Consider the following 27,245-nt stretch of genomic DNA (forward strand, 5'->3'; position numbering starts at 1 on the left):
AAGTGATGAGAGGTGATTTCATGGAATCCTGGGTAGTATGAACTGAATTGGTGAAATAAGCAGAGTCAGAAGAGTCTAAACCAGTATAAGGACAACATAACAAGAAAATTTTGAAGTTAATGAATGCAAAGAACCAAGTCTCCAGGAGACCTGGAAATCCTCTAAAGATGTTACCCTTCTTCAGACAGAAGAGATGGGTACCAGATGGAAAAAGGAGCATTTTTAGATATGGCCACAGTGTGGATTAATTTTGATTGTTACAACTTTCCACCCTCCTGTCCCCCATTTGTGTTTTCAATTTGGGAGTTTAAGGTGAGGTATAGTTAGTAATAATGCAATAGTAATATCTTAAGGGGTCACTGTAATATTTCAAATTCAGTCAAGGGAAGATCAAATAAAAAATTCTGCATGACAAGCAGAACTTTTAAAATAAAAGTATAGAATTATATACTTAGAGCAACTAGTATGAGATAGAATTTATAATTTCTTGTACAGTCCTGTTTTTTCCATGTTTTATTTTATGTATTGAAATGCTCTCTGGTTTTTAAATGCAACATTAAATTTAAAAACCAAAACAAATTATAATTTTGCTTTTTTTGAAAGGCCTTAAGTGATTAGGAACCTACTGCCTTCCAAAGCATTCCATTTTGTCATTTTACTATAATGTATGTTATTTTCTTTACAACAACTGATCAGCTCTCCATTTGAAACCATTGTTTCTGGTTCTGTAGTGCTTCTTCCCACCTAATTCTTTTTTTTTACTTTAAATAAAAATGTTTATTAAAAAAAAAACAGTTGCATTTGGCACCTCTTCTTGCTTCCTGCACAACAATTGCCTCTTCTGTGCTTTTCTTGTCTAAGAGCAGAGATATAGGTCTTTGTTTAGCACCTGCACTTTAATGCCCTTTATAGTACACTTCAGGCCGTATCTCCTATGTCCACAAACCTTTCTTTGCATCTCCATATATCAACTTGGACTATAGAGATTATTTCCTCTTTTATTCTTTGGTTTTTTTTTTTTCCAATCAGGATTCAATATGGTGCGTTTTCTAGATTTTTGCAAAGCAGTTTATGGGGAGTGGAGCTGAAAGCCGGAGCAAGATGGGCTATTTTTCTTCCTCCAGTTCTATCATCTTGGTTTCCCCTTCTCTTCCCTTTTAAATTCCAAATATTACAGTTTTCACAGGGACAGTTTTAAGGGACCTGGGGTATCTATTTCTAAGAACAAGTATTTTATTTACCAAGTTATCATAATACCTTTCAAGGCTAAATATAATTTCCTAATCTTTATTTTTTAATTTCTCAAAACATTTTTGAAAAATATCTTTGGGTTTGGAGTCAGTAAGATCTAAGTTCAAATCTTCTTTTTAAAAATATTAATAGTATTTTTTCTTGTTATATATAAGGATAGTTTTCAACATTCATTATTCTAAGATTTTGAGTTCCAAATTTTCTCCCTCCTTCCCTTCCCTCCTCACTCCCTAAGATGGCAAGCAATCTGATATAGGTTATATATGTACAATCGCATTAAATATATTTCCATAATAGTCACATTGTAAAAGAATCAGAGCAAAAGGTGGAAAGGGGGAAAAACCCTTAAAAAGTAAAAATAGTATGGTTTGATCTGCATTCAGATTCTACTGTTATTTTTCTGGATGTGGGGTAATTTTTCATCATAAGTCCTTTGGAATTGTTTTGGATCACTGTATTGCTTAGAAGAGCTAAGTCTATCACAGTTGATCATCATACAACATTGCTGTTACTGTGTATAATGTTCTCCTGGTTCTGCTCACTTCACTTAGCATCAGTCCATTTAAGACTTCCCAGGTTTTTTTGAAGTCTGCCTGCTCATTTCTTATACCATAATAGTATTCCATTACATTCCTATACCACAATTTGTTCAGCCATTCCCCAATTGATGGACATCCCCTCAATTTCCAATTCTCTGCCACCACAAAGAGAGCTGCTATTTTCATACACATGGGTCTTTTTCCCTTTTCTACCTAGTACTGGTATTACTGGGTCAAAGGGTATGGATAACTTTATAGCCCTTTGGGCATATTTCAAAATTGCTCTCCAGAATAGCTGTATCAGTTCACAATTCCACCAACAATGCATTAGTGTTCCAATTTTTCCACATCCTCTCCAGCATTTATTATGTTTTTTGTCATATTATCCAGTCTGATAGGTGTGAGGTGGTACCTCAGAGTTGTTTTAATTTGCATTTCTCTAATCAATAGTGATCAAATTGTACTTCTTATACTCACTAGCAATGTGACCAAATTGTTTAACTCCTATGTGCTTCAGGTAACCCTTTTATACTCATCCTAAATTTTCAGTTGCTTTGGTACAATGGGTTTCCATAGTCAGATTTCCCACATCTGAAGAAATCAGACATTCAAGTATCTTTCATAATAGCCTTCCATAATATTTTGAATATTCTTATTGGTGGAAATTCTTCATTTTAGAGAGTGAATTTTATTTTAGAAACACTTTTCAACCATTCAGCAAGGAAGGAGTCTGGTGAACAATATGTATGATCAAATAGAGTTAATATTTTTATTTTAAATAAAGTATGAGTACATGAAAAAGTAATGTAACTGACTTTCTTATTTCTTCCAAACGTAATACTTTTAAACTGGTCTGCAAGGTAATTTCCAAAGGATATTTCTATCACTATTTTGAGAAATAGAAACAATAGCCTTTCTAACATGACTGTTTTCAAGTACCACCCTCATTTTGGCTATCCACATTAAAAATGAAACAAACCTCAATGCATTATAGTCACCCCTCACATATACAAATAAATATAGACTATAATTATCTCATTAGGAGTATAACTTCAGATGTTCCTTTTCCAGGGTTTTTTCTTTCCTTTATAGAATTTCTCAGAGCATTGTTCAATTTTGTTTAGCTGACTTGTGAGAAATAGAATGGTGGTCCAGATAGTGTATTTGTTCAAATGTTTATCAGCTGTTCCCTGAAGAACAGAAAGATAAGAAAGTATTTGAAGGAAGGACTTTGGGGCTAAAGGTCACGAAATGTATCTCAGGCAAAAGACAACATGAGTGCCCTGGACCTCCATGGAGGATACTGAAGAGAAAAGACATGTTAACAAATTAAGGACGAGTCCTTTGTCATGCTGGTATCTTAAGATAAGATATGGGTTTTTTATATAAACAAAATATTTAGAAAGAAAAAAGGAAGTTATATAAAAATTTTGTGGTTTTTATTTAATTGATCAGATTTATTTTTTACATTCAATTCTGGTCACTAAAATATAAATTGAATTCAGTAAAAAGCAAACTCATCTTTGATATTTTCCAACTAATAGGAGTTAGTTACTTATTCTAACATAATATTGCCCAAAACCCACTCCTAACAGCCTACTCATGTATATGAGGATGTCATTATAGCAAAATTCCCAAATAACTATAAACATAATGTTTTAATCACTTTATGTGAAGGACTACTGAGCCCACTTTATATGTGAGGAAAGACCTCTGAGGAAAGAGAAGCAGAGATTGAGGGAGATGTGGTTAAGAGGGAAAACATCAATTTAAAAAAATATATCTGGGGGCGGCTAGGTGGCGCAGTGGATAAAGCACCGGCCCTGGATTCAGGAGTTCCTCAGTTCAAATCCAGCCTCAGACACTTGACACTTACTAGCTATGTGACCTTGGGCAAGTCACTTAACCCCCATTGCCCCGCAAAAAAAAAAAAAAAAAAAAAAAATTAAAAAAATATATATATCTAATGGGAATCCTTGGAGTTGAAGAAATGTGGAAGAAACTGAAACCCCAACATATCCCTTATCCTCAGTGAATGCTAAGAATGGAATTACCTAGTGAAATTGCTCTCTACCTTGGTTCAGCTGAGATTTTATATCGCCAAGGAGTCAAAGTGTTCATTGACTTTTGTGTATCCTATCATCTACCCTAATTTGTAAAACTTCTCCAATTTCTTGTTTATTTTTGTTTGCTATTCATGATTGTCTTTTGTGTAACAATTGTTGAGTGTGAGAAAGCTAAGCTGTCCAAGAATAAGCAATCTTTTATTGTCCCTTGGGAGTGACCAAGGCAAGGTTTTTTGGTCCTGGATTCCTAAAAGAATAACTAGCCCACACATACCTTATGTGTAGAAGACAAATATAATTGTAGGACAATATTGAGCTTAATCTCCTTTTGGAGACGGGAGGATGAAGAAGTCCTCCCTTGGCTATGGTTGTCCTTAGTCCTGATCTTCCTTTTTTGCCTTTCTAGGCATCTGATGATACAGATACTACCCTCATCCTACTGTCCACAGTGGCAAAAAGTGGAGATTCCCAGATCCTAGCTCAATGCTAAATAAATATATCTATGCCACATGAGGCCAGTTCTATTTTCTACATTTTTATTCCCCCTCAACCACTCATAGGGATAGTCAGAATTTGGAGCATAATCATCCCAAATTACTATGCTATCTCAGGGATTCTGAACATTGAAATTCTTTTTTCTGATCATAACTTCCTGTCATGTTATCTCTTCTTTGCCTTCTTTCTCCATTAAAAGTATTTTTCATACTCAATGTGACTTCCAATTTTCTGTCCTTCATGTTCTTGATATTATAGATAGCCAGTCCAACTATATACATTTTCTCACCCTTGAATCGCATGCACCCATTCCCTACTACATACATGTACTATCCTACAACTACTCTTCTAACCCTTAATCTTGAGATTTCCTCCCAACTGCCATTTATTCTATTCTCATGATACTAGAGAAAGGTAAGCAAACCTGCCCACTGAGGTCTCTATAAATCATTTCCTTTAAGTTCATTATGGCTATCCCGATTACAAGGTAATTTTTATCTCAGCCCTTGTAGCAGCTATTCCAAGTCTTTTTCCACTCTCTTCAAATGCCTCCCAAAGTTTGCACAAGAAATTACCCCTTCTTATTTTAACTTCCATCTTCTTTCTACAGACTCTTTTCATGCTGTCTATAACTATATTCAGATTTCTGACATCCTCAGGGGAAAACTTTACTCCTGCCATTCCCTCAATTTCTATTCCATTTCTTGTTCTTAAAAGTCTACATCTTAGAAAAAGTTATCTGCCCTTGATCTATCCACCTCATGTTACTTTCCTTCCTACACTTAGAGTAATAGTCACACTGCATTATTATTCCCTTAAATTCAGTATTCAAGTTTTGACCTCTTAGTATTTGCCTAAATTGTTCCCTCTGCCTTCAATATACTCCTTCCTGCTTATCACCTCTCAGAATCAAATCTTCCTTTGAGGTTCTTCATAGGTATTACATCTTCCATCAGGCTGTCTCTCATCTTCCACTTTGCTAATGTGCTTGCTCTCTCTCTCTCTTTCTGTCTCTCTCCAAATTAGACTCATCTTTGTATATGTTGTATTCATTCAACAGAATGTAAGCTCCTTGAGGACAGGAGCTATTTCATTTTTAATCTTTGTAAACCAAGGACTTAAAATGGTGCCTTGTATATACCAGAACTTAATGAATGTCTATTCAATCAAATAAAACATAATCACATTTAAGATTACATTCTTTAATGCAATTAAAGCATTAAGATTTATTTATGAAAGACATAGGGGATTCTGCAGTCTTACCTATGAACAATTAAAAGCTATGAAAAAACAAAGAGCTCATTCATCTAAACCTTCAAAGAACTGATCCCTTTTTTGTCCTAATAATTATGGCATTAAAACATTTCTTTCTTTCATTTCATTTCAGAATACAATCATATGATGGTTAATGTCCCTTCCTGAAATCTCCTATGGTGAAATGTATTCAGTCCCACTATTTTTATTTCCATGCACTAATAGAAGACGAATACTGTAACAGCATTTTACTCCTCTCCTACCATAGCAAACAGTGAGAGTAAATTTATATTGTAAGTGAATAATGATGTCCCTCACCTCATTTTAATTTCAATAATTGAATGGGAGACAGGGAGGCCCTATTGAAAGGCCTTTATGTTGGTCAAACACTAATGAGAAAATCTTTTTCGAGTCTGTGAATCACTTGGTGTCATGGTAACAAAACATTATCGAAACCTGATTAGTATGCCCAGCAGATATATAAGTGATAGTCTGCACTTCTAATTGTATTTTCTCTGTTTTCAGAGATGAATTTTATGTTGGTAAGAGGTGAGAGGCTGACAGTGTTCTGTTTATCTATATATCAGATATGGAATACACTATATGCTCATAAATTCAATTCCAGTGAAGGACCTAATACTGAAAATAAATAATACTTCAGGAGGATTAAAGAAAATAAAGTGGTCAAAATTATCCTCTAAATTCCCAATCTCCCAACAGTTTATTTTTAATCTTAAAATATTACAATTCATTCTATTTCCCATTCAGATCTAGTACAATTTATGATCTTTACAGGGGATAGGGGTGGGAGGAGGAAGGAGAAAGAATCAGTGGGGGTACCGAAAACATCAATAAAAATAAATGGGCTTCACAGACATGTAAAAGAAAATTCGATGGAAGAGTAGAACATTTCCTACTGAGTTAAATGTGATAAATGCCCTGTAGTAATCATACAGGACACTCCATCTGCTGCCTCCTTGTTTTTTCACTGACTGTCCCTCATACTTGCAATATACTTCCTCTTCATTTCCATCTCCCAGAACCCTTTTCTTCCTTCAAGATGCAGCTTAAGCACTACCTTTACAGTAATTTTTCTTCATTCATCTGATATCAAGTGCCCTTCTTCCATATCTTGTATTTATTTATACTTATTCTTTTTATATTTATTCTGTATTTACTCACATATGCCCATGTTGTCTCCAACATTGGAATGTAATCTCCTTGTGGGTATGGATATTTTTATTCACTTATTTTATTATTATCACCAGTGACTATCAAAACATGAGATACATTGTAGTCACTTTATTTATTAAAAAATCACTAATTCATAAAAAAGGTTTAAGAATATAATACATGGAAAATAATCAAATGTGATTTAATTGATTATTGAGGTTTGAATTATACTAAACACAGTACTAGTTGTTTTTTTATGCTTATGGATGGGACAGTACCAAAAATAGTTGCTACCAATTTCATCACCAATTAGTAAATCAGTTGATTTAAATAGACATGGGAGGTATGGGCAAAAGACATGAGACATTCATTACATATGAAGTAAAACAAAGATCAACTATTTTTTAAGCTTAAAAGAATCACAAAATGATATCAAATGGAAGCAATTATTCTAAAATATAAAAATAAAATGGTGTTTACAAATACCAGTTTCTCCTGGTCTACTACCTATTAAAAAAACAATGTTGAAGAATGACTTCTTTTAATCTGCTTATTCAAAAGCTTCTGAACTAAAATATTCTTAATCTGCCAGGAATGTTAAGATTTTTGCTTCTAAGAAGGTAATTCCAGAAGTCAGAAGTGAGGTGGATGTCTCAGTAGCTTTGGTCCATACAATGCTACAAATTGATAATATCCAGGTCTGGGATTAGCCTAGGTCTGTGACAAAGCATGAAAGAATTTATATATGAGGAATCAGAGGAATAATGATGAAAGAAATCCAGAATTGTGTGACAGTGGCCATAAGGCATATTCTGGTAGATTTTGCTGCTTAGTGGCTTTGTAGATATACTTTTATAAGCAATAAACCTGTTTATATTACTTCTGAGATCTCATTGCTACTTACTATTGGTTCTTTGGGGGTTAACCAATGGATCTACCCTCTCTGTTAGTTTTGCATCTCAAAATTAAATGAATCACCGGAATTAGAGGCCCAGCATGTACAACTTATTTCTTATTGATATGCTTTATGCTTTTTAGTATTCCTTGAATCATTTCATTTACAAGATCCTCACTACTTCTGGATTTTAAAGACAACATAATTCTAAGAGCCAAATGTGATATTAACACAAGGGATGTAAAACTTGGTATATATTATTGACTAAAAAGCTATAGTCTTTTCATGGTTTAGGAGCATAAGGAGAATTAATAATGCTTGTCCTGAAAAACTTATTACTCTTTGCTAGATGCATCAGCATGTGGACTAAGTTTCAGATGTACCAAATACCAAAAGCAATCAATCTAAAGTCAACATAATGAAAGCCAGAGAAACGTTTATCTACATGTTTAGAAATTCAGTGGAGGGTATGAGATTGCATAGAGAAAGAGAGTCATCAAATCAGTGAGAGAGCAAACAAACACATTCCCAGTAGGGATTAGCACTCATTCAGGAGGATGTTTAAACTAACCTTGGATGGAAGCAGCAGCCAGAAAGCCAATCAGTGTGACCACAACCTGTCAGGATTACATTGCCTTTGGGAATCCCCACCATCTTCCAATGGTGATCTTCACTACAGGAAACTAAAATTTCTTTTCGAGGGTGTATGGCAACACTGCACAGGAAGGAGAGAAAAGGAAGAAAGTATTCATGGAACATTCAGTGGTTTCAAAATGAGACCTATAAACTCAAAGCAATAATGACTGTGATAGGGAGGCAGAGACATGGGCTCTACTCTCACCTCTGCTACAAACTGTGTGACCTTGGGTAAGTCACAATCTCTTGAAGCCTCATATATAGTATTTTGAAAGCTGGAGCAGATGAGCTCAAAATGTTCTTCCAGCAGTAAGAGCCCATGGTTTGACAAAGTAAGAAACATAGCATATTTGTCTTCCAAGTCCCTATTCTACCTTTTCTTTGAGGATTTTAAAATCTCAATTCCAACAGGAAGTCTTATTTGGATAATCATAAATCAAATATGTGTCATAGACGTGGACCTGAAAGGAACCTTGGAAATCATTTAGTCTAAGTCCCCACTTCTTCCAAAAGAAGAAACTAAGGGTTAGGGAGGACAAGTGATTCACTTGAAGTTGCAGAAGTAATTTTTATGTTTAAGAAAAACCTCAAACTTCTATCGGCATTCAATAATTTTGTACTGGGCTAGTTGAAGAAGCATTCGTATTCTTTAGTATTGCAGGAGTTCCTTGGAGACATAATATATCTTTAAATCAGATGTGGTCCACAAAAAGAACATGAATTATTAGTATGTTACCATAACTCTATAATAAATACTATTAATGAAACTTTAATTCCATGTCCCACTGTCCCAATGAAATGAAGTATATCAAGCTAAGTATTAATGCACCACTTAAATTTGTCTCCATTAATGCAGAGCATACACATTACTATAAAATGTGTAGGATTTAGAAGGCAGTCTCCACCCTCTACAGAAAAAGAAGCCAATGAGAAATTAGTATGTAAAATGATTAACATATTAACCACTCCAGCTTGGATGAGTTCAGTATCATCAACACTTTTTCAATACTAGAGTAAACATTTTCTAAAATGAGTAACATCCAAGGTTATTATGTGCATGGAGTGACAAAATTCTGGGAGTTTTATTACCAAAACAGAGGTTAAAAAATCTAAGTTCCAATTCTAACTCAGCCATTAATTAGTAGCATGACTTAAGTCACTTTCACTATCCCACCTCATTTTTTGTCATCTGTGCAATGAGAGGGTTGGTCTCTATGAACTCTAAGTTCCCTATTAGTCCTAAAGGTCCATGATTCATGCTTTCATCTACATGAATTCTTTATCTTATTTTACAATGTTTTCTTTGAGGCTCTTGCAGTAATAGGATCCCCCTCCCCCAAACAAACAACAGAAATGAGTCCCCCATTCCTTAAGCATCCCTGAACTTGAACTTGGGAAATAAGTACTCAAAAGTTTTCATAAGGCTTTCAATTTCCTTAGAGCCAGTAGATAAATATGCTCATGCATATACAAACAAGAGCAGTTGCAGCTCTTTTCTCATCCCTCTTGACTGTCCTGTCACCCAGATAAATTCAGGCCTTCTATGGCAACTCCAAAGCATGGCTTCTCTAGTGGTTGAATGGTAGTTCAGCATAACTGAACCACACCCTTGGCCTAAGCTGTAAGTACAAATTCACCTAATTTATTTAGCTATCTAGTCACAGACTGTGCTTCCATCCTATTCAGCCATCCCCCATGGGCATCTTACCATCTACTCTGCCACTTTAAACAATACTTCTCTCCACCCCAACTGCTATGTTCCTTACTCTTTGCATAGAAATCAATGCCATCTTTGTTTCCTCAATTGCCTCTGATTCCACTCAAAAGCCCTAAGAATGCCAAGACCAAAACTCCTTGGCTTGGTTACCCACCACTCCCATAAATCACTTTCTTCCTTCTATGAGAATGTAAACACCTTGAAGGCAGGAACTGCCTCACTTTTGTACTTGTATCCCCAGCACCTAGTAAATAGTAAGCACTTAATTAATGCCATTTCCCCCTTACTGAATCCATAATGCAAAATATAATTGTTAAATCATGACTAGAAGCAAGCAAAAGATCTTTGGAAGTTGTCAGAAGAAAGGGTTGAAAGCAGAAGCTTCAGGTCAATACACTTGTTAAATGTACTGGCCTCCTCCTAGTATTCCAGGCAGGATAAATTTTAAATTTAGAGCTGGAGGGGAGGGAGGGGAGGGAGGGAGAAAAATTGGAAATTGGAAATCTTATGTAAACAAATGCTGAAAGATATCTCTACATGTAACTGGAAAATAATAAAATACTTTTATTTAAAAAAAAATTAGAGCTGGATAGGACTGTGAAGGCAAATGTCCAAATCCTTCATTTTACAGAAGAGGAAAACTGAGGTAAGTTAAATGACTTGCTCAAGGTGTGATAAAATAATGGGATTTGGCAGATGCCCATGGGCCCCACCTGAAGATTGATTTAGAATTGATTGAATTGGGTGAGACTGAGAGACTGACTGAGAACCTACTTAAGGATGATTAAATCAAGACCACCCCTGGCTGGCCCTGAGTGGGGTGTTGTTCTCGGAGGCTGTGGACTACTACATCAACAGGAGACTGCTCTCAAACAATCAGCTTGAAGGACCTCCCTTTCAGGGAGGGAGACAGGAACTAGGAAGCTGAGGTTCACTAGCCAGATTCCTCTCTTTTCATTCAGGAACTAGTATGTAGCAGCAGATGGAGAAAAAGAGAGGAACACTTTTCGTTCAGGACTTTGGCTTGGTCAGAGACAGAGAAAAGGAGAGAAAATGAGATAGAAAGTAGATAGACTTTTCTGGTGTTACAGGATCCTGTGTTTTGTCTTTACTCTTTAATAAATGCTTAAAAGCCTAAACTCTTGCTGAATTTATCAGTAAACCTTAGCCAATTTCCCCCAAAAAACTGAGGGGGGGCAGGTTAGGACCCACATTAGATTTTAAACATTACAAGGGTGACAAGGTACTGTTTGATTTGAAACCAGGTCTTCCTGACTCCAAGTCCAGTTCACCATCGACCACATTTTGCATTTTTCATTTTATTCCATACCTCTCCTTTGATATTCCTCAAACTACCTAATTCCTTTTGCTTCTCACTTTCCAATACAAAATTTCCTGTAGCTACTCAATTCCAGTTTTTGTTGTCTGTCTTTAATCCTAATATCAGACTTTTCACATCTTTTTTCCCTGTTGTGAATGCTACTCACCAATTTATAACACATAATTATGCCAATTATGCCAGATTGGAAACTAATCTTTATAGAGTGATTTAAAATTTTCTCAGCTCTAGATAGAGGCAGAGATAAAAATATGAATATAGATATGGATATCGATAGAGATAAAGATAAAGAGAGATGATAGAGATAGAGATAGATAGAGGTAAACACAGATACTGATATACAGATATGGATAGAGACAGCCATAGAAATAGGCACAGGTATAGGTATTAGATATATAGACATAAGTAAAGGCATAGAAATAGGTATGGATAGGTATAAAAATAGAGATAGATACAGATATGTAGATATATGAACAGTGATAGATACAATGGAGACAGAAATAGATATAGAGATGAATATAAAGGATAAAAATAGAGATGGATAAGTATAAAGATAGAGATGGAGATAGATATAGATATGTAGATATAAATACAGATATAGATACAGATTGAGATAGAGATAGGTATAGATATAGAGATATATATGTAGATGTGTGTAGATATAGATAGATAAACATAGATAAAAGTATAAAGATAGTTATGGTTAGGTAAAGATAAAAAAAGAGGTAGAGAACATCTCTATTGAGCCTGGCAGCAAGCCTGTGAATTGAATAAATCAAGTATTATTTTTAGTATTTTAAGGAAGGATTCAACTCAGGTGAAAAAGGTTAAGTGTCTTGCCCAGGTTCACAAAGCCAATAAATGTCAAATGCAGGATTTGGACCCATGTCTTTCTGACTCCAAGTCTAGCCTTTATCATGGTGCTCTTGTTTTTTTTGTGCAACAAGAAGAGTCTAAAGTGAATTATTCATATTGCAATGTCTAGTAATGTTGCTTTGTGACTTTTAGGAGGTATATTCAGAAATAGAATTTACTGCAGCTGAAACTGAGTACATTTATAGGACTTAATTAGAAGAAAAATACGATAGGTAAAACATATCAGATTGAAATGAATTCCTTATTCAAACACATATAATAAGGCCAACAAAATCTTTGCTGCTAATGAGTGTGATATATGTTGCTTTGCAGTGTTCTTGGCAGACAGATACATACTTGACTAGATGATAAATTAGCCCCTTTAGTGAGGGTGACAAAAATCATTGGTGGCTTTAAGAAGTTTGAGAGATAACTTTTAAAAATGTCTTTTGTGAGATGCATTGCTTGTTAAGAAATGAATACAAACACAAGGCCAGTTTGGAAGATTGTTTCCAAAATCTCTTCATGTACACTAAACTTCAAAATGTCCTTTAGTACTCCCCAAGCTCCCTAATTTATCTTACCTCTCACTTTCCAATACAATATTTTTTGCAACTACTCAACTCCAGTTTTTGTTGTCTATTCCCAGTTTTTGGACTTTTCATATCCATTTCCCTTATTCTTCAAATGCCACTCATCAACTTAGAACACATCCAATTTTGGCAAGAACTCTAACACAAACCAAACAGCCCCTGCTGTCAAAGAGCTTTCATTCTACTGGGGTGATACAATATGTATACAAATAAGTAAACAAAAGGTCATTTGAGGGAGGAGAGAGTTACACGGTACACGGTACATAGTACATGGTACACAGTACACGTTACACAGTACATAGTACACAGTACGTGGTACACAGTTCGTGGTGTATGGTAAATGGCACACGGTACATGGTAAACAGTACATGGAACAAATGTGTTTTTTTTTCACCACAGTATTAAGGGGGATATTTACACCAAGTACTGCTATCTCTTTCTTGTCATAAGTCCCGTTTGTTAGCATAGTACACAGTAAACAGTACATAGTACATGGTACACGGTACACATTACATAGTGCACAGTAAACGGTACATGGTACATAGTTCATGGTGTATGGTACATGGTACATGGTGAACAGTACATGGAACAAATATTGTGTTTTTTTTCACCACAGTATTAAGAGGGATTTTTAGACAAGTAATTTGAGAATTTTTCACCAAGTACTGCTTTTTTGTCATAAGTCTCATTTGCTACCAAAATTTTACATGGTACATTACATATTATATGGTACATGTACAGGTGCAGGGTACACAGTATGCAGTACATGGTATATGGTACATGGTACACGGTACATGGTACATAGTACATGGTACATAGTACACAGTACATGGTACACAGTATACAGTATATGGTACATGGTACAGAGTATATAGTACATAGTACATAGTACACAGTACATGGTACAAAGTACAAAGCACACGGTACATGATACACAGTTCGTGGTGTATGGTACATGGTACATAGTACATGCTAAAAAGTATGTGGAACAAATAATGTTTTTTTTCACCACAGTATTAGGAGGGATTTTTACAAAAGTAACTTGAGAAGTTTTCACCAAGTACTGCTATCTCTTTTTTGTCATGTCTCATTTGCTACCAAAATTTTGCATGGTACATTACGTATTATATGGTACACGGGAATTGTACATGGTGCAGGGTACACAGTATACAGTACATGGTATCTGGTACACGGTGCATGGTACATGGTACACAGTACATGGCACATGGTACATGGTACATGGTAAACAGAACATAGTACATAGTACATGGTTCACAGTACATAGCACACGGTACACAGTACATGCTACAGGGTACATAGCACATATTACATGGTACACAGTACATAGTACATAGGACATAGAACACAGTGCACAGTACACTGTACACAGTACACACTACAGAGTACACGATACATAGTACACAGTACATAGTACACGTTGCACAGTACAAAGCACACGTTACACGGTATACGTTACACAGTACATGGTACACAGTACATGGTACATAGTATACGTTGCACAGTACAAAGCACACGTTACACAGTACACGGTAAACAGTACACAGTACATGGTACACGGTATATCGTACATAGTACACATTGCACAGTACAAAGTCCACATTACGCGGTATACATTACATGATAAATGGTGTACTGTACATGGTACATGGTACACGGTAAACAGTACAAAGTACATGGTACACAGTACACAGTACACGGTACATATTATACGTTGCACAGTACAAAGCACACAGCACACGTTACACAGTACATGGTAAACAGTACACAGTACATGGTACACTGTATATTGTACATAGTACACGTTGCACAGTACAAAGTCCACATTACACTGTATACATTACATGATAAACGATGTACTATACACAGTACATGGTACACGGTACGTGGTAAACAGTACAAAGTACATGGTACACAGTACACAATACTCGTACATAGCACATGGTACACTGTACACAGTACCTAGTACATAGTACCTAGTCCACGGTACACAGTACATGGCACACAGTAAACAATACAGAGTACACAGTACATGGTACATGGTATATGGTACATGGTACAGAGTACATAGAATATAGTCCATGGTACATAGTACATAGTATACTGTACACAGTACACATTACATAGTACATGGTAAACGGTACATAGTACATATTACACTGTACACAGTACACATTACATAGTACACAGTACATACTGCACGGTAAACAATACAGCGTACACGGTACATGGTACATGGTAAAGCATACATAGAACATAGTACATGGTACATGGTACACATTGCACAGTACAAAGTACACAGTACACAGTACATGGTATATGATATACTACATATTACATGGTACATAGTACACAGTACATGGTACACGGTGTATGGTACACGGTATACAGTACACAGTACATGGTTCATGGTATACGGTACATGGCACAAGGTGCATGGTATACTGTACATGGTACAAATATTGTTTTGTTTTGGTTTTTACCACAGTATTAAGTGGGATTTTTACACAAGTAACAGGTATTTTTCACCAAGTATTGCTATCTCTTTTTTGTCATAAGTCTCGTTTGCTTCCAGCATCTTACCTGGTACATTACATCATATATGTTTCACAGTACACGGTACATGGTACATCGTACACAATACATGGTACATGTTACAACAGTAAAAATATTGGTTTTTTTCACTATGGTATTAAGTAGGATTTTTATACTTTTTTACACTTTACACTTGAGAATTTTTCACCAAGTACTGCATATATATGCATATATATATACTGCATATATATGCATATATATATGCAGTATATATATATATATATGTATGCAGTATATATATGTATATATACATACATATATACATATATAATTATTATATATAACATTATATGTATATATTAAATTAATATATTAATGAATGACTTGTCATTCATTTTCAAAGTTGCCAATTGTTATCTCTCTGTGCAGAAGTAGCTGAAACAATAAAATTATATCAAGCAGTCCTTTTCCATACTGACCCATATTAAAATTGACCTTGGTTAATGGCATGTAGCCATTATGCTAACTCATTGCAAACCATTGTTAAAGTATCTTTGGTTAAAAAAAAACAAAAACAAAAACATTTCCATTCATTCTTGGCAGCTGTCCACAAAACAGGGTCTGGGTTAGTTCAGATGCCCATGGTTACTTTTAGATGGACTTGGAGTTAGGTAGAATTGAGGGCAAGTTCTGACTCAGCTAGGTGTGACCCTGGCAAAGTCCATTAGCTTTTCTCAGTTGCCTTTTCCTTTTCTGTGAAACTGTGAGACTTAGCTTGATAGTCTCCATCTCTAAATTTATGCTACTCATAGTAACACACACACACACACACACACACACACGAACACACAACTATAAAGTTTTGAGATCCAATTTTTATCACTCCTTCTCTCCCTCTCTTTCCCCCTCCCTGAGGCAATAAGCAATCAGATATGGCTTATACATGTTTGATTATGTAAAACATTATCATATTAGTCATTTTATTTAAGAAAACTTGAGTAAAAGAAAAAAATGAAAGTAAAAAATAGCATGCTTCAGTTTGTGTCCATCAATATTAGTTCCTTCTTTGGAGGTAGATGGTATGTTTCATCAACAGTCCTTTGGGATTGTCTTGAATCATTCTATTGTTGAGAATAGTTGTCACTCACAGTTCTTCATCAAACAATATTTCTGTCTCTATGAACAATGTTCTAGCATCTATATTTTTTCAATTAATGAGGATTAATTTTTTTTCCTTTCTATAACTTCCTCAAAACAAAACAAAATCATATAATAAATATACATAGTCAAAGAAAACAAATTCTCTTATTAGCCATGTCCAGAAATATTTGTCATTCTGCATATTTAGTCCATCACCATTCTATTCAGGAGATCAGTAACATTTTCTATCATTAGTTCTCTGGAATCATGATTGTCCATTGTCTTGATCAAATGTTTTAATTTTCAACTGATTTTTTATAATGTTATTATACTATAAATTATTTTCCTGGTTCTGCTCCATGCATTCTTAACATATTCATAAAGTATTTCTAAATTTTTCTCAAACTTTATCTTTCATCATTTCTAAATTATGGGAGCAAGGGTGAAAATTCATCTTTCAGACCTATGGATTCAGAAGGTATATAGGAACAGATGAGGGCTGGAAAGAATCACAGTAGGTAAAATTAGACAATTTTGATTGTCTTGACTGGAGAAGGCAAATTTGCAAAGAAAGGCAAATTTTGCTTTAGCAACTGAAGTTTAGGGATCAGCTTGAGAAAGCAATACTTACATGGGCTTTCTCTACAGTGTTATATTTTAACTGAGCAAATTAGTTCTTGCTTGGTTGCCTTCTCATCTCAGGCTTCAAAAAACCTATATTGCCTGCCTCCAAAAGTATATAGATTTATAGTATCTCAACATTATAAAGGAATATAAAGAGGGGGGCAGAGCCAAGATGGCGGAGAGAAGCCAGTGATTCCCTAAGCTCTCTTTCCGTTCCCTCAAAGAGAACATTAAATCAAGCCTCTGGAAGGATTCTGAAACTACTGAGCCTGCAAAGAGACAGAGAGACACAGTCTTCCAACCAGAGAAAATTTAGGAGACTTCAGGAACGGTCAGTCTCACTAGGGCAAAAGGGAAGCTCAGTGCACCGCAACTCAGTATGCGGGAGAGGGACGGAGCAAGTCACCAGGAAGCTGTGGGCCACAGCCAAGCAACTGAGGCCCTTGGATCCTGGAACAACAAGCTAGTGTTACAGAACAGTGGCAAAATCCACCTGCACAAGCTGAGAGGGCAGGTTGCCAGCTGGAGGGCCACCCACAGGACAGGAACAACCAGGCCTACTGATCCCGGCGTGCTCTGACAGGAAGCCCAGGACAGTGAGAAATCCACAAGCCATAGAGGCCTCAGTGTAGAAAGCCAGGGACATAGCCCCTATACCCCAGCACAAGAAGCTTGAAACAAGGACCCTGGTGCCCCCAGAAGAGACCTCAACTTAAAAAAAATAAGCTGCAGTATGAGTAAGAAACAAAAAAGAGCTCTTGCCATTGAGAGCTTCTGTATCAACAGATACAAAACAAAAATCAGATGAGGACAATACTCCCAAATTGCCTACATGTGAAGCCTCAAGAGGGAAGATGAATTAGTCTCAAGAACAAAAAGGCTTCTTGGAAGAGCTCAAAAAGGATTTTGAAAATCAATTGAGAGAAATGAAAGCAACCCAAGAAAATTATGAAAAAAGAATCAGCAGCTTAGAAAAGGAAGCACAAAGATTGACTGAAGAAAACAATTCCTTAAAAAACTCATTTGAGGGCAGCTAGGTGGCACAGTGGATAGAGCACCGGCCTGGAGTCAGGAGTACTTGAGTTCAAATCCAGCCTCAGACACATAACACTTACTAGCTGTGTGACCCTGTGCAAGTCACTTATTGCCTCACTAAAAAAACAAAAAACAAAAAACAAACAAACAAACAAAAAACCTCATTTCACCAAATGGAAAAAAGTGCATAATCTCACTGAAGAAAACAATGCCTTAAAAATTAAAATTGGACAGTTGGAAGATAATGAATCCATGAGACACCAGGAATCAGTCAAGCAGAATCAAAAGAATGAAAAAATAGAAGAAAATGTGAAATACCTCATTGGAAAGACAACTGATCTGGACAACAGATCCAGGAAAGACAATTTGAGGATCATTGGACTGCCTGAAAGCCACGATCAGAAAAAGTCTAGATACCATATTCCAGGAAATTATTAAGGAGAACTGCCCTGATAATATAGAATCAAAGGATAAAATTTTCATTGAAAGAATACACTGATCACCTCCTGAAAGAGATCCCAAAAGGAAAACTCTAAGGAATATTGTAGCCAAATTCAAGTGAATGAGAAAATACTCCAAGTAGCCAGAAAGAAGCAATTTAAGTATCATGGAGCCACAGTCAGGATTGCTCAGGACCTGGCAGCTTCCACATTAAAGGATCGCAAGGCTTGGTATATGATATTCCAGAAGGCAAAGGAGCTTGGAGAGCAGCCAAGAATCTATTACCCAGCAAAACTGATCATTCTCTTTCAGGGGAAAAGATGGACATTCAATGACATTGGGGATAGGAAGCTTTCCCTATCACCTCAGGAAGTGAACTTCTCTGACCTGGGACTTCCTTATCACCTTTGTATCTCATAAATAAATGATTGTGTTTTGTTTGTTTTTTCCTATGTGTATCTCATCTCCCCCTACCACACTGTGACCTTGGGAAATGGGGATAGGGTGGGGGTAAAGAGCAATCTTGTCTAGCACTTATATACTGGATGATAATGAGCAAGGCCTGCCCTCTCTCTTTTATACCCAAATTCTACATGTTTTGAACTTCAGGGATGCAGAATTCTAGAACACTGAAGCTGGGAAGGACTTTGGAGGTCCTAAGTTTTTGTTTTTCTTTTGGTGATCATAAGATTTTTATGTAATTATACATGATCTTTGAGTTGCAAAAGACATTAAAAATTCTAAATCCAATCTCTCTCATTTTAAAGATGAGAAAACTGAGGCCCCAACACTGGCTTGAAGCAGAATCTAGGTCTCTTATCTCAGAGCCTGGTGCTTTTTTCCATGCTTGGGTTTCCCCACCTGCCTAATCCACCTGGAGTCTTTGATGAGGCTCTTAAATCCCTCTGGGCACTTAACGGCCTTTTCTTCAGTCTTGCTCCTTTCATCATTCATGTATCACCAACCTTACTATCTCTACTGGGTCCTTCTAAGCCTGCCCACACACTCAGGCTTAGAAGGTCATAAGTGGTCCCCAATACTCCTGAGTGCAGCCCAAACTGAATTGCAATGTAGTTCCTTTCTGATTTGAATGTGTTAATGTATTCATTTGAGAAGAAATATAGAAACATGGGTAGTCATATATGCAGCCCTCAGGGATCCTTATGTAGGGTCTAGTGGCCCCTGTTTCTATTTGAAACACCACTGGCATATGAGTCACCTGAAAAGCAAAGGGATAGGATTCTGGTCATCAGCAATGCAATAACTAAGGCCCAAATCTCAGCGTATCTTGTAGGTATGGGCCCTTTAATGCATCTAACTGTGAATGTGAGAGGTCCAGGGGGTCTGGGTACATTTGGTAGGACTGATTGGCAGCAAAAGGAGTTTTTTGTTTTTTGTTTTGTTTGTTTGTTTTTTAAATCAGAGAAAAGAACTAACAGCAAGACTACAATGGGCATGCAGTATGCTCAGACTTTCTATTCTTGTTGGCTTATACAGATTATGTGCAGAGCCTTCTTGGCACCAGTACATCACATAGAACTTTGAGAGCTTACTTCCAGCCAAGTATGACTTGGGAGCTGGCAGTGGGGGGAAATGAAGAGTTCTTTGGCTGCTGTTATAACTCAGTGAATATAAGGGGGAAAAGTGACTTGCCCCTCCTTTTTTATCTCCCAGAAAGGACTCAAACATTCTCTCTACTTGCTTGTCATTGTAACTTAAAACACTGTATTTAAAGTTTGAGCTCTTTCCATATGGGTGCTGGTTTTGAAGTAAGGTATTATACTAACTATTTTTATTATACCACTTCAGTAAATATATTTTTTAAAAAGCTAATTGAGTCAACTGGATGAATTGTTGATGGGAAGTATACTATTGGGGGCTTAAGAACTGCAGTTTTTATTATTATTGTTATTATTATTATTATTATTAGTGAGGCAATTGGGGTTAAATGACTTTCCCAGGGTCACACAGCTAGTAAGTGTCAAGTGTCTGAGGCCAGATTTGAACTCAGGTCCTCCTATGAACTCCAGGGTCAGTGCTCTATCCACTGTAGCACCTAGCTGCCCCCAAGAACCACAGCTTTTTAAGGACCTATGACCCTAAGAGAATAATAATAGTCACTGTCTAAGGACCCCAAACTATTTGTGAACAATTCCAGGGAGTAGTATATGTGTGTGTGTGTGTGTGTGTGTGTGTATCTATATCTATATATGTATATCTATCTATCTATCTATCTATCTATCTATCTATCTATCTATCTATCTATCTATCTATCTATCTATATATATATGTGGAGTCCCCAGGAAAGAAATCACAGAATTCACAAACATTTATAAAAGAAGCCTTTTGTGATGACAGCTTTAAGTGGGGGATGTCTCCTTGCTAGCATGCACAGGCAGTGATTATGATTATCTACCTGTACACAAACACTTGGTGAGCCATTGGCTAGTAAGCATTACTAACATTGTTGAGTGCCTTCCATATTCACAATGCTATTCTAGTTAATAATGAAGAACAAGAAATGGGAAATATACTTGCTTACTTCCTTCAAGTAATGTATAATCTAGCCATAAAAACGAAACACATATAAATGAAGCAACTTGAGAGCAACTACCCAATCCTGTATTCCTGTAAATATACAATATGCTTAGAGAATGCAGATCAAAGGAGCTATCAGAGTAGGGTAGAATGAAATGGAGAAAGCGTACTGGGACAAATAAGTTTTGAACCAGTTCCAGAATGTGATACTGAATAGGACATTCCAGTTAAGATAGATAGTTAAAATAGACCCTAGCTCTGTGACTTAAGATCTGTATGACCTTGGGCAAGTCATTAATCCCACTGAGACTCAGTTTCCTTCTCTGTATAATGAGAACTAGATGGACTCTAAGGTCACTTCCAAGGCTAAATCTCTTATCCAACAAATAATGTTATAAAATGGGGTCCATAAACATTTATTTAAAATATTTTATAATCATTTTGATATAATTGGTTTCTTTTGCCATCCAAGGTATTCTAGTTTATATATTTAAAAACAATCTGAGAAAGAGTATAGGTTATACTAGAATATTAAAGGGGTTCATAACACAAAATGTAGAGAGGTTGAATACAACAAGTTATGTTTGTTGACATCAAGGGCATTAATTTGATTAGATACATGTTGGAGAGAAGAGGTTGAAAGCAGAATGTTAGACCTGTCAAGGTGTGTATCAATATATCTAAAGTGATATACAGATGGATCATGAAATTTATTTTGGCTCAGATCTTCATTCTGAATGTTTATTTAGTGAACCTCAAAATGTACAAGGTAACAGTTTGTTTTGGGAAAGTGAAAGCATCCTTTCCACTATCTGACACAGATTTTACAAAACAAAACAAAACAAAATGAAAGTCACACAAAGACAATCTAAGAAACATAGCCTGTAAGCTTGGCTCTCCCTACTACCTAATAATGCATTTTATAAATAGTAAAACTGTGTAATCATTGAATGACCAACTAACTAATTGAATGAAGGAATGAAGGAATGTCAAGAAGCATACCATCTGTAATTAGAGTAATTTTGTGTTATTTAAGAATGAAACAACTCTGTCCCTCTAGAAAACATTACTGAGAATAAAAGATACATCATATACAAAAGAACCAATGCCTCCTTGTTGGAGATGCTGATGATGCTGATGATGCTGGGGTTTCTCCATTAAAAAATAAGGGTGTTTTAGGGGCAGCTAGGTGTCACAGTGGATGGAGCACCGGCCCTGGATTCAGGAGGACCTGAGTTCAGGTCCGGCCTCAGACCCTTGACACTTACTAGCTGTGTGACCCTGGGCAAGTCACTTAACCCCAACTGCCTCACCAATAAATAAATAAACAAACAAACAAATAAATAAATAGATGGATACATAGATAGATAAATAGATAAATGAATAAATAAATGAATGAATAAATAGATAGATAAATAAATAAGGGTGTTTCTGCTTTTTGCCTTTCTATTTTTCCTCAGTGGATTTGAAGCTCTGCTCAGTTCCTGATCAAAGAAAGGCAATCCAGAAAGTATTAAGAGATGGCTATCAGAGCACTTCACACTTCATTAGAAAACTTTAAAAACAATTACTGTATCTTTGGGGGCATTTTAAAAGGAGCTTCAAATATAGATAGAACAGGTGAACTAAAGAGTCTCCTGGCCATAAACCCTCACTGTGTTCTAAATACTTAACTAGACAAAATATTAAGAAAGACAGTATGTTACAATGGAAAGAATTCTAAATTTGGAGTTAGAATACCAAGGTCTGAATTCTGGCTCTACTACTCACCAACTGTGTGACTTTTGGCAAGTTTGCTCATCTTTATTGGACCAAAGTTCCTTATCTGTAAAATATAGTAGTAGACTATGTGACCTCTAAGGTAATTTCTAGATCTCAGACTATGACCCTGTGATTCTAAGTCATCGGCATCATCAAATTGGCAAAATCAAATCTCTATCCTTTGGTAGTTTTGGCAGTTGAATACTGCAATAGACAAACAACAAAGACTAGTCCAGAGAGGGCTGTGTTGTTCTCTGATGGAGGACCCATGATGTTCCTCTGATAGCAATCTCAAGTTTGGTTCCCTTCTGAATGAAAATGATGGGCTATTTAAATGCTTTATATTTTTCTGTAACTATTTATGGAACCTTGTGAATCTTTTGTGCCTTCTAGAATTTCTGTGGAATGAACTAAAGGCTCCCATCGATTATGATAGATGGAAGCTGGGACTCTAGTGCCTATATTTGGGGAAACTTCTTCATGAGTCAAATGTTAGCAATACTTAGAGATTTTCCTGGAATGGTAGAGGTAATGTGGCAAAGAAAGAAAATAAGCCTTGGGTTTTAGCCCTCAGTATCTATGTGAAGCTAGTGTTTAACGCCTGTCTTTAGCATTTAAAGTTTTTCGCCATCTGGTTCTAGTCTATCTTTCCAGACTGACTACACAATCTCCCCTAAACACACTTTACATTCCAGCCAAACTCATCTCCGTGCTATTCCCCATATATGACATTATACCGCCTGTTGAACAAGCTGTCTCCCATTCCTGGACTGCTCCCTCTTCTCACCTTTCCTTGGAATCTCTCCCTTCAGGGAGCTGCTCAATTACCATCTCCTATATACATTTCATGATTCCCTTAACTAGTATTATTATCCCCCTCCATAAATTAATTTGTATTTGTTTTGTATTTATCTTTCTTTCTATATCTTTTTTTTTTATTTTGGTTTTCCTCTACCCTCACCTTCTTTATATATTACAAGCTCCTTTGGTAGGGAGATTCTTGCTTTTTGTTAGCATCCTCAATGCCTTAGAACTGAGAGTTTACATAGTAGGCACTTAATAAATAATTACTGAATTGAATAAAATAACAACAATACAAATATCTAAAATATGCACATAATCGGAAATTTCATGTAATTAATCTCATTTTATATGCATAGTTTCAGCCCCAAATTTCACAAATATTTATACTTTACACAGTAGGAAAGAAAAATCGCTGTTACTTCTCTGAGATTGCCTCTGGGTGATCTAATGTCCGGAAAGTAGCTACAAAGAATGAGAGGTAACTTGTGGTCCTTTCTGTGGTTGGCACTAGCAAGTCTGTTATTTTTTAGCTTCATATCTTCACAGATTTAGGCCCCTTTCATTTTACAGATAAGGAAACTGAAGCCACAGAAATTAACTTGCCTACCATCACACATATAATACCAAAGATACAGGATTTGAACCCACGTTCTCTGGTTCCAAAACTAATGATTCCCATGTTGGGTGAGGATTTCAATAAAAGTTTCTATTCCCTGTTTTCTTTTTCCTTTTTCCTGGATGTACATCATTAGGGAAGAGGACCAAACTCTGTTCTACCTCCTCTCCTATTCCCTATACAGTTAGGATGATTCCCGTGGTTGGAGATGCCCTGAAACGGATTAAATTTTTGCTGAATCAGCAAAGAAGCTTTTTACATGGTGCCTTGCATGCTGCCAAGTGCTCCAAAACATTTGTGAGGAGCCCTTCATGAATGGGAAAGCATTACTCGCATTATCCAACATTATCAAAACACCCTGCCTGGATCATTGGGTTGGAAGGATCAAATGAAAGGATAACTGCACGTTGACATATCCTAAAAACTGTAACAATTAAGACCATCCAGATTTTACTTAGTGCCATGGTGCATCCACGATTTCATTGGCATAGGTACTACTACAAAAGCTAACCACAATCATTCCCTTACCCTATGCTACACCTTTGCTTCACATGTGATTCTCATCTGTATCTCCCCATAAGGTGTCCCTAAGGGATCTGTTGTTGTCATTATTTAGTCATTTTCAGTCATGTACAACTCTTTGTCACCTCATTTGGGGTTTTCTTGCCAAAGACTCTGTACTGATTTGTCATTTCCTTCTCTAGTTTATTTTATAGATGAGGAAACTGAAGCAGCAGGGTTAAGTGACTTGCCCAGGGTCACACCGCTAGTAAGTGTCTGAGGCCAATGGGGACATGGGTCTTGACTCCAGACCCTGTGCTCTACCTACTTTGCCTTACATATAACAAAAAAGCACCTAATATACAGGTTATTGTGAGGATTAAGTATGGTCACATGTATTTAAAACATATTGTAAGCCTTATGGCTCCTCTGTGATTTTCTAGTTTCTGATTTCCTCTGTTCTAGTCTTCTTAGACTATAGCTTCTCTTTATCCTTCCCCCTTTCTTCTTCAGTTTAAAAGGAATGATCATATTACAAGACTTCATGCATCTTCCTTTTAACCAGTGCTTATTAAGTTCATCTTGTCCTGGTCAAGAGCCTCTATTTTAAATGGCATTACAGAAATCCCAAGGCTATTCTTTTATACCATCTTATTAACTAGCTGCTCATTTTCCAAATTTGCATGAATAAATGCATGCATTTATATTAAATTTATATTAAATATGACTATATTTATATACAATACTGTTGCATTAAATTTCTTTTGGTTTTGAACCAATGTCACCTCTGGCTTGTTGATAAAACTATGGATTTGATTCAGTGATGATCCACAGAATTCCTTGAACCTGGAGTAGTTTTTCTAGAGGCTAATGAAACTTAAAAACAACAACAACAACAACAACAACAACAAAACAGTCCTGGAGAATGGGAAGCCTGCCACAAAACTGAAGGACAAATGTTGTCCCATTTTCGAGGGATGAGAGTAAGGTATCCAAATTAGTCACAAAAAGCCAGCATAGTTTCATAGAGATAATTCCAGATTAGCTTCATTTCCTCTACTGACTGTGTTGCTGGATTGGTACAGTTGATCAAGGTATTAATGTAGCTATAACTCACCTAGATAATACTGTAATGATTGGAATGACACCACCTGCTGGAGACTTACTGTAGCAAAGCACCACCATGAGGTGAAGGCCTCTGAGGGCAAGCCATGTGGTCGAGGTCCTTAGCATCAGGAAGTGACATTTGCTCATGGGTACTGTCTATCAAGGCTACCAACCAATCAACTTGAGGGGCCTCCCATTTCTGGGAGGAGGACACAAAGTAGGAAGCAGACGCTGACGGAAGGGTTCTGTCTCTTTTGGTTCCTGACCTTGCCATGGTGGGTTGGATGATAGGTTCTCTTAGAAATAGTTAGATTTTTACCTTTCTCTCTGATCCTAATGCTCTTTAATAAATACTTAAACATTTAAATACTCTTCCTAAAGCTTATAATTTATTGGTGACCACTCATTAGATTTTAGATAGTTTAGCATCCATAATAATTAGTGATAATAAAGGAACCATCAACTTCATTGGTTGTAGCTCTTGCTCATTTTAAATTATCCAACACCCCTGATTTCACATTATGTGCATATCTACAAGACTACATAGCCACATGTACAGGGCTATATACCTATATAGCTAGATGTATAATACACAGCTACATGACAGATACATGCTACATGGCCACATGCTACACGGGACATGGCTACACAGCACATGGCTACGCAGTTCATGGCTACAAGGCACATGGTACACGGCTACACTGTACACAGGACTGGGCTACACAGTACATAGTACATGTCTACACAGTGCATGGTTGTACACCTACATAGCTAGATGTGTGATACACAGCTATGTAGTAGATAGATATATGGCTACATGGCTACATCATACATAGTGACACGGTACAGGGCTACACGGTACAGGGTACTGGGCTACATGGTACATGGCACGGGGCTACACGATACAAGGCTACACGGTACATGGTAGTGGGCTACATGGTACAGGGCTACATGGTACATGGCTACTCTGCACACGGTCCTGGGCTACACAGTGCAGGGCTACATGGTATGTGGTACAGCACTACATGGTACATGGTACTGGGCTACATGGTACTAGACTACATGGTATAGGGCAACACGGTACATGGTACTGGACTACACGATACTGGGCTACACGGTACACAGTACTGGGCCACACAGAACTAGGCTACACGGTATATGGCTACATGGTACACGGTACTGGGCTACACGGTACAGTGTGCTGGGCTACACGGTACAGGGCTACACGGTACAGCGAACTGGGCTACATGGTACATGGTAGTGTGCTACACTGTATAGGGCTACGTGGTACACAACTACACGGTACACTGTA

At 36.6% G+C, this 27,245-nt stretch overlaps 1 protein-coding gene across 1 annotated transcript in view; it reads right to left on the reverse strand.

The window, feature by feature from the left end:
* SPAG16 (sperm associated antigen 16) overlaps positions 1-27,245 on the reverse strand; it is a 1,175,972-nt gene that overhangs the window by 623,755 nt on the left and 524,972 nt on the right. Inside the window, exon 11 of the mRNA XM_043996008.1 lies at positions 8,245-8,388. Coding sequence (XP_043851943.1) covers positions 8,245-8,388 — 144 coding nt within the window. The remainder of the gene's footprint in view (positions 1-8,244; positions 8,389-27,245) is intronic.

The sequence above is a fragment of the Dromiciops gliroides genome, chromosome 3 (genome assembly GCF_019393635.1).
Source record: "Dromiciops gliroides isolate mDroGli1 chromosome 3, mDroGli1.pri, whole genome shotgun sequence".
NCBI classification, from domain to species: Eukaryota; Metazoa; Chordata; class Mammalia; order Microbiotheria; family Microbiotheriidae; genus Dromiciops; species Dromiciops gliroides.